This window comes from Panthera uncia, chromosome E1 (assembly GCF_023721935.1).
Source record: "Panthera uncia isolate 11264 chromosome E1, Puncia_PCG_1.0, whole genome shotgun sequence".
In the NCBI taxonomy this organism is placed as follows: Eukaryota; Metazoa; Chordata; class Mammalia; order Carnivora; family Felidae; genus Panthera; species Panthera uncia.
Genome location: NC_064814.1, coordinates 39,435,434 through 39,444,683, shown reverse-complemented (window position 1 = coordinate 39,444,683; position 9,250 = coordinate 39,435,434). Strand labels below are relative to the sequence as shown.

At 43.2% G+C, this 9,250-nt stretch overlaps 1 protein-coding gene across 10 annotated transcripts in view; it reads left to right on the top strand.

The window, feature by feature from the left end:
- The first annotated feature begins 3,035 nt into the window (after nt 1–3,035).
- The window catches only part of RHOT1 (ras homolog family member T1), a 65,100-nt gene continuing 58,885 nt past the window's right edge, over nt 3,036–9,250 (top strand). For 4 of the 10 annotated variants that reach the window (XR_007459351.1, XM_049637869.1, XM_049637870.1 and 1 more), the window contains exon 1: nt 3,037–3,280. Coding sequence is in view for 8 of the 10 variants with exons in the window: in XM_049637869.1 (XP_049493826.1) it covers nt 3,205–3,280 (76 nt within the window). In the remaining 2 variants the exon portion in view is untranslated. Of the gene's footprint in view, nt 3,281–3,350; nt 3,488–9,250 lie in introns of those variants that run through there. The other 6 variants (XM_049637867.1, XM_049637874.1, XM_049637866.1 and 3 more) reach the window with 5 other exon arrangements.

The window sequence follows — 9,250 nt, the reverse complement described above, 5'->3', positions numbered from 1 at the left end:
ACTGCCAGTAACTCCATCCCCTGGCTTGTGTTTCGCTGCAGTGCGTCATCACGTGACTCTTACTTAGGCTCAGAGACGTGTGCACAAGTCTCTTTCTTCAAAATTCACTTTGTTTATTCAACACTTATAAATCACTGACCATGTACCATGTACTATTCTGTTTTTCTACTATAGTAACTCATTTAATCTTCACTACAATTCCATGAGGTGTTACTACTATTTAGCAGATGAGGCATAGAGAGGTTAAGCAAGTTGTTTGATGATGCACAGCTAGGAACTGGCAAAGCTGAGGTTCAAACCTAGGCAGGTGGACTCCAGAGTCCCTGATCTTAACCCCTGAACTATGCTATCTCCAGGAGACCTTCAGAGTGATCCCTGATGGATGTCTGTTAATATCATGAGGACATAAAGCTCAAGGGAGGGCAAGGGAGGCATAGCCTCAGAAGTATAGCTGATCAAGAGATGTAGAGGTGTTTTAAGAAGAAACTTACATTGCCCAGGAGGCCCAGACACCCTCCCCCCAATTTAATGAGTGTTGGTCTCCATTTGTGCCAAACCATTAATTTTTGCCTGCTGACAGTGGTTGCGGATTGCCCTCTTTCTGCAGCCCTTAAGTCTGGATTTTTAAGCCGGCTTTATTTACAAAGGAGTTTGCAGTATTAACTGTGTGATGTTCTCCTGCCAAATAAACTCTTCTTAGTCCTCTGCCTTCCAGACATTTCAACTAATAGAAATGCCAAAGCCGTTGCCCAGCACACATGTACAACACCATGAAGGCCTTGTCTCTCATGCTTCTGGAGAAGGTGCACAGAATTCACATTGTAATCAGCTGGCAATGCTGTTGCAGAGCTCCTGGGGTCAAGATTCTCCACAAAGGGTTGCTTGGAGCAGGCAGTGCCCTAAAGAATTTGCCCGCCTATAAAGGGCCTTTGTCCTTTGTCATCTGATATTTGTGTAGTTTATTTTTTTAAGGAAACATTTTTTTCACATGTATTATTTTATGGGATCCTCCAAACAATCCCATAAGGTAGAAGTTTGGGAAGAGATTATAGTCTTCATTTGGGAGACAGGAAACTAAGGCACAGACAGGTGACTTGCCCAGGGTCACTCACTAAGGATGGCAGAGCCAAGGTTTAGTCTCAGCTCGACTGCCTTTGGCAAGTCACAGTATCTCTCTGGGTCTTGCTTTTCTTACCTATAGAGTAATGGTATTGGAATAGGGGCTCTGTAAGTGTCTTTTCTTTTCTTTTTTTTTTTTTTTTAATTTTTTTTTTTAACGTTTATCTATTTTTGAGACAGAGAGAGACAGAGCATGAACAGGGGAGGGTCAGAGAGAGAGGGAGACACAGAATCTGAAACAGGCTCCAGGCTCTGAGCAGTCAGCACAGAGCCCGACGCGGGGCTCGAACTCACGGACCGTGAGATCATGACCTGAGCCGAAGTCGGACGCTTAACAGACCAAGCCACCCAGGCGCCCCTGTAAGTGTCTTTTCAACTCAACCATTGTGTAATACTGAAATGCAGAAGAAATCCTTTTCCCTGAAAGATCTGGTTATCAAGACTCCTGAATTTCACATTTCCATCTGTCTTATTTGTGTCCATACTGGGATAGGACTTCATTATCTCCCGGTGAGCAGGGAGTGTATTTCTCCTATCTCCCTCCTTATACTATAGAGTGTTTTTTTGGAAGGGCTCTCTCTCCTATGCTCCGTAGGGACATCATTATATTAAGGAGGCAGAATACTGTTGTAAGTGTAACAATGTATTTGCCTCAAAACCTGTGGCTTGTAACTTTTCAGTGCCCTTGATGATGATAATGATGGTTGAAATCAATACAGCAGGTACCATGAGTCGGGAACCGTACCAGATGGTTGACGTGTATTATCTTATTCTTCACAACCACCCGAAGACATACGTATTGTTATCATTATTGCCACATTATGGAATGGACAGATTGGAGAAGTAGAAGAATTTACTCAGGATCACATACCTGATTAGGCAATGGACTCTGGATTCAATCCCATGCAATCTGTCAGCAGCACTTAACTGCTACACCACACCCCATGGCTTCTCCTAGGAGAAAGGGGGATTGTACTTTGCACATATTTTATTTCCTTTAAAAACTTATTATGTAATATTTAAGATAGAAAAAAAGGCACATTATGCAGATAGTGTTTCCTCATTAATTATATATATCTCTGTATCTATTTATCTCTTTCTTCTGCTGCATGCCAAACACTGTCCTAGCATTTGGAATGTAGCAACAAATTCCTCCAGACAGACAGGGTCAGGAGGGAATTAAGGCAATATTAGAAAAGTCAGTAAGAGTTCATTATCCAGTGTCACCTATGTGTCCAGCATTATGCTCAGCAAGCGTAACTAAAATATCAGAAGACCCTTCTCAGAGGAAACCACAGAAAGCGACTTAGTTTGGTTTAGAAACTAAGTTTGACTTAGAGCAGAAGGAAGTCATTAAGTTTGGTACAAAGAAATGAATCTGTTTACAAGGACAAGGTAGAAAAAAAGAATGCCATTATTTAGAACTGTATTTTGTAAGCATCACAGGCAAAAAGCAGCTAGGGTGGTGGTTTTGTGTAGTGGAAAAGGCTCTATCCCAGGAGTCAGCCACCCTTTAATCAATCAAGCACTTTCTGATAAGGTGTGGATGCTACTGAAAACCAGGTAGACAGGTCGCTGCCCTCCTAGAGATTATAGTCTGGTGAGAATAATCCCGTCTTGAGTCACTGCCAGGCTCTAATTTGACCTTGGACAAATAACTTCTCCTGCCCCAATTCTGCAAAATAAATGGGGGTCAGACTAGCGGATCTACTCCTCAAATTCTGAGCCCCAGGCGTATCTGCTGTCGCAGCGCCCTGGGGAAGGTGGGCTAGGCTCCCTGGCCCTGCGCCACGGCCTGCCGGACGCCGGGGGCGCCGCTCGGGCCCTGAGAGCGTTCGCGTTCCGAAAGCGCTTGTCCCTCGCGGCGCCCCGTCGGCCCCGCCGCCGCTGCCGCCGCCGCCCGCGGAGCCGGAGGAGGCGGAGCTGGCGCTGTCCCGGCTCCCGAGCAGGGAAGCGCAGAGGAGGCGGCGCGGCGGGCCCCGGCCGAGGCTCGGGCGGGGCGGCGGGGGAGGCTGGCAGCGGCGCCGGTAGTGCGGGGAGAGGGGCGCCGTGGGCTGAGCGCTCCCGGCGAGAGGAGTCCGCTCCATGCGTGCGGGCCGAGCCCGGCCCCTGCGAGCCGCCGACATGAAGAAAGACGTGCGGATCCTGCTGGTGGGAGAACGTGAGTCCGCGCACCGGGGCCGGCCGCGGCCACCGCAGCCCCTGCCGCCCCGGGCCTGCTCGCCCCTCTCCGCGCTCTCGGGCCTCCCAGCCCCTTAGCTCTTCCCTTTCGGCAGCCCGCTGGCGGCCCTCAAGCTCTCACCTCACCGTGGGCCCTCTTAACACATCCCGACCCTGACCCCCAGTCGTCCTCTCGAGCCTTGTCTCTGTGAGTCTCTGACCGCCAGCCTCATCTCTCCGAAGGTCCTCTCCTCCTTTTCCGCTTCGAATCCTTTCCTCCTGGGCCTCAACGCGTTTCCGAGGCCGCTTGCCTTTCAAACCCTTTTCTCTTCGTGGAGAGTCCCTTGTCACTGCCGGGCAGGTGCTGAAACAGGCCGACTGACCAATTGGGATGGTGTGAACTGGCTCCCGGGGAAGCTAGGGGGAGGGGGACGCAGGACTGTTCGACTTGCGGACAAGGTCAGGTTTCTGCCTTTTTTTTTTTTTTTCTTTTTTCTTTTTTCTTTTTCTTTTTCTTTTTCTTTTTCTTTTTCTTTTTCTTTCTCTCTTTGTCTCTTTCTTTCCTTCTTTCCTTCTTTCTTTCACGTTCGCAGTCTTCCCACCCTCTGGCATTGACTTCAAGGTAGGGAGCGTTTTTAGAGATACTTGCACTTTACATTGGAATAACTTCTGTTATGCTCTCTGTTTCCTCAAAAATTTACTGTCAAGTTCAAGTTATACAAGTTACACAAGTGCTTAATGAATGAATAATTATCTGGGGAGGGTTCTTTAGTTGAGAGAATTATTCTTACCCTAAAGCCTAATTTACTCTCCTCTTTTTAAGTATTATTTATTCCGTAGCTTGGTAATTATTTTATAAATAACAGGCACACAGGAAAACAGACACATGCACATACACATAAGACCCCCTAGAAATTCTTAGATTTCACCCCTTTAAGATATAATAAAGGAGAAATGCCTCTGTTTACTGACTTGGGGACAGGACAACAGGGACTTCTTGATATCACTTGGCTGGTTACATGACTCATTTGGTAGGACTAAAATAAGAAAGTGGGCTGGGAGAACTGAATTGTTTGTTTGTACATTAGTTAATGCTCTGCCATTGCTGTTTTGAAGCATTCTTTTCCAAACTCCATTTCAGCCTAGAGTAGCCCCTCCAGGTCACTGTGATGCACTCCCAAGGAAGAAAGCTAACACATTTTTACCCTTCTCTGTAGTGTTCTTTGATATTCATTGAAGTCTCTGTTCACCTGCTCTGTGGAGAAGTCTTTAGAATCAGAATTTGGAAGTAAGCTTGGCCTGACACTGTTGTCTTTTGGGTTTGCAGTTGTGAATTTTAGTCTTTATTTATTATTGTATCTTAATCTGTATTTTGCATCAGTTTCCTTGACAAAGTTCAGGAAGGTGTTACTTAACATGTGATTCATAGCTGATGCATTTGGAATATGGTAGGGAAAGTGAGTAGACGAGCCACTTAAAAAGCTGATCCTTAACTGTCATAAAATCGTTTTATAGTATGGTGATTGTAATGCTAATGTTCTAAAAGCAGAAATCCTATGTTTTGGTTTTAGCTTTAGGAAGCATATAATTCGTCTGTGAAACATCTAAATGGAAATGCTATATATACGTAAGATATATTGACAGCCTTAGGACATTTAAGTTAAAACGTTAACAGTATTACTTATTTAGAAATACACAAAAGAACTAAAAATTTGTTGAGAAAATTAAAAGCCATGTTCTGCAGATATGAAAGCAAACAGGAGACTTGAGAAAAGTGTCCATGCAAGAGTGTTTTGATTATAGGGAGTTACCTGACTTAAGAGAAAGTCTTAGTTTTTGAAAAAAGGAAGACATTTTTCTTGAAAAGGTTTGTACCAAAAGCTTTAGGCCAGCTACCATATATATAATTTTTTTCACATTTAAAAATATTAGGATTATATTTATGTGAAATATGTAATTTTAGTGAGTTTTATTAAAGGTTGGTATTTTGGGAGGAAAAAGTTGGAAAGATTAGTTTTCTTTTTTTTAAATTCATTTTGAGAGGGAGAGAGTGCGCACATGTGTGTACTTGTGCAGCTGTGTGCACATGATTGGGGAGGGGCAGAGAGAGAATCCCAAGCAGGCTCCAAGCTGAGCAGCACACAGAGGTCAAAACCACGAACTGTGAGATCATGACCTGAGTTGAGATCAAAAGTTGATGTTCAACCGACTGAGCTGCCCAGGTGCCCCAGAAGCATTATTTTTTGAGATTTAATATAAATATTTGTTAGCTTTAGCCTACCTGCCCCACTTTAAATGCTAGGTAAACATAACTGTGACGAAGGCTATTTTAATACTGGTCTAACACATGAATTTATCTGGGAAACCACTTTTTTAGGTAGAAGTGGTAGTAACTTAGTTGTCATTTTAAGATGGTTAATTAAGAGAAATGGGAAAAGCAAACAAACAAACAAAATCCCCACATCATTTCTGGTATTATTGTAGAGCCTGTTCCTTTGCTTTCACTTCAGTACATCTTATTGCTGTTAGCATCTGTCCCAGAACCACACAGCAGCTGCTTCATTCACTGAAGCTCCCAAATAGTTGTGAATGGTTTCAACATTCTCTTGGCTAAACCTATAATGTCCTCCGAAGGTGAAACAGATCTTTTTTTGGCCCATCCAGAATCTGGATTCTGATCCATCCAGGCTTAAATGCTAACTGATGCTTACTGTCTGTTTAGTGCTTAGATCAAAGAAGTTAGATTGTCTATGAATTTTAAGGTAATTATTTGCAGAGAAAGCCAAAGTGTTTTAAATATCATTTGCACCTTATCTTAATTATTGAACACAGTGAATACCATTCAGGCCATGTTAAAAGTCAGTTGCCATTCTTGAAACAAAACAAAATTTTTAAAATCATTAAAAATGCAAGCATGCAAAACAGTTCTCAGGTTATGATTTTTCATGGTCAGATTCTTTGGCCAGAATTTGTGTTTAACGATGTTTGTGTTAGTATGCTTAACAAATGTCCTTGTTGCAATAAAATTAGCATGAGCCTTAATACCCTTTTATCTAAATCATGTAGGTACATTAAAATTACACAAGATTTAGTTTTAGCGAAGTCTTGTTTTTAAGTTGAGATACGTTTGTCTTCTGATCAAACTCATTAAGAAAGTGGAACTGTTACCCTCTTTTTGAATGAATCTGGTCAGAGGCACCTGGGTGACTTGGTTGGGCATGCGGCTTCAGCTCAGGTCATGATCTCACAGCTCGTGGTTTTTTTTGTTTTCTTTTAATTTTATTTTTTATTTTTTAAGATTTACATCCAAATTAGCATATAGTGCAACAGTGATTTCACGAGTAGACTCCTTAGTGCCCCTGACCCATTTAGCCCATCTCCCCTCCCACAACCCCTCCTGTAACCCTCAGTTTGTTCTCCATGTTTATGAGTCTCTTCTGTTTTGTCCCCCTCCCTGTTTTTATATTATTTTTGTGTCCCTTCCTTTATGTTCATCTGTTTTGTCTCTTAAAGTCCTCATATGAGTGAAGCGATAGGATTTTTGTCTTTCTCTAATTTCACTTAGCATAATACCCTCCAGTTCCATCCACGTAGTTGCAAATGGCAAGATTTCATTCTTTTTGATTGTCAAGTAATAACTCCATTGTATATATATACCACTTTTTCTTCATCCATCCATCGATGGACATTTGGGCTCTTTCCATACTTTGGCTATTGTTGATAGTGCTGCTATAAACATGGGGGTGCATGTGTCCCTTTGAAACAGCACACCTGTATCCGTTGGATAAATGCCTAGTAGTGCAATTAATTGCTGGGTGGTAGGGTAGTTCTATTTTTAGTTTTTTGAGGAACCTCCATGCTGTTTTCCAGAGTGGCTGCGCCAGCTTGCATTCCCAACAGCTCATGGTTTTGAGCCCTGCCATCAGGCTCTTTGCTGACAGCTCTGAGCCTGGAGCCTGCTTCGGATTCTGTGTCTCCCTCTCCCTCTGCCCCTCCCCTGCTCGCTTGCTCTCTCTCTCTCTCTCTCTCTCTCTCAAAAATAAACAAACACTAAAAAAAAAAGTTTAAATGAATCTGTCACTCTTACCCAATGTCTAACTGATTAGCTTATCATCGAAACTAGTTGAAGCCACTACAAGCTTCGACTGGCTCTGGCCTAGGCTTTTGTAATATCTCCTTACCCAGTCTCCCTCCTTCTAATTTTGTCCATTCTCTATGTAGCAGGTAATCATCTTTAAAAAAATATTTCAGATCCTGTTACCTGTTTTTAAAATTCTTTGATGATTTCTCCTTTGACTTACAAGAAAAGTCCAGACTTCTTTATGCAGGCCTGCAGATACCATCACAGTCTGGCCCTTGCTTCACTCTTGTAGTGCTGTCTACTGCTTTCTCTACAAGAAGTCCCTGACTCAGGCAGTTCTTGTGTGCATATTTGTTCACTTGTCTTTTGGGCTGGAAAGTAAGCTTCATGAGGGTGGTGGATTTGCCTCGTTTTATTGCTGTATACCCTGTGCCTGGAATAGGCCTGTCACAAAGTGGGCACTCAAATACAGTTGACCTTAGGTGGCTTAGTTGATAAGCGTCTGACTCTTGGTTTTTGACTCAGGTCATGATCTCATAGTTGTGAGGTTGAGCCCTGCATCGGGCTCATGTTGGGCGTGGAACCTGCTTAAGATTCTGTCTCCCTCTTCCTCTACTCCCCTACCGCATGAGTGCTCTCACTCTCAAAAAAAAAAAAAAAGTCAAATACAGTTGACCCTTGAACAACATGCAGTTCAAACTGTGTGGGTCCCTTTATACAGGGATTTTTTTTTACACTACTGTAAATGTATTTTCCTTATGATTTTCTTTTTTTTTTTTTTTAACGTTTGTTTATTTTTGAGAGAGAGAGAGCACGCCTGCGCACAAGCAGGGGAGGGGCAGAGGATCTGAAGCTGGTGCTGATGGCAGAAAGCCTGTTGCAGTTTTCAGACTCTCGAACCATGAGCTCATGACCTGAGCCAAAGTCGGATGCTTAACCACCCAGGCACACCCCCCCTTATGATTTTCTTAATAACATTGTCTTCTCCAGCTTACTTTATTGTAAGAATACAGTACATAATACATAAAATATACAAAATATATGTTAATAGACTGCTTATGTCATTTGTAAGGCTTCCAGTCAACAGTAGTTATCAGTAGTTGAGTTTTGGGGGAGTCAAAAGCTATCTGAGGATTTTGGACTACCAGGGGGGTGGAGAGTTGGTTGGCGCCCCTAACCCCCACGTTGTTCAGAGGTCTTCTATAGCTTTTGGAAGAATGAATGAGTTTAAGTTAGTTCCATTTATGTAGACTTTGCTTGTTTTCCAAATCACTCTTAGTCATAAAAATTTTATTTTCTTTCTTTCTTTCTTTCTTTCTTTCTTTCTTTCTTTCTTTCTTTCTTTCTTTCTTTCTTTCTTTCTTTCTTTTAATTTTAAAAGGAGACAGCACAAGCTGGGGAGAGGGGCAGAGAGAAAGGGAGAGGGAATCCCAAGCTGGCTCCATGCTTAGCATGGAGTCCAATGTGGGGCTTGATCCCACGACCCTGAGATCGTGACCTGAGCCAAAATCAAGAGTTGGGACGCTTAACTGAGCGAGCCACCAAAGTGCCCCTGCTCATTCTCCTTTCTCAAATCCGGTCTGATATGTGGTTGCTGTTAGCATTTGAAGGGGCAGTGTTCATCCAGTCTCTTGTTCCAGGTTCTTAGCTTTGTTTGACCTGGGAGATTCCTGTGTTCTGGCCATAAAGTATACCAGTGACTTCTAATGATGGGGTCACGTCTATTCCATGTCTTGGCTGCCCCAGTTCTATTCCTTGCCAAAAGAAATAGAAACACCAGAGGTCGGGGCACCTGGGTGGCTCAGTTGGTAGAGTGTCCGAGTTGGCTCAGGTCATGATCTCCCAGTTCATGAGTTCTAACTCCTGCATTGGGCTCTGTGCTGACAGCTC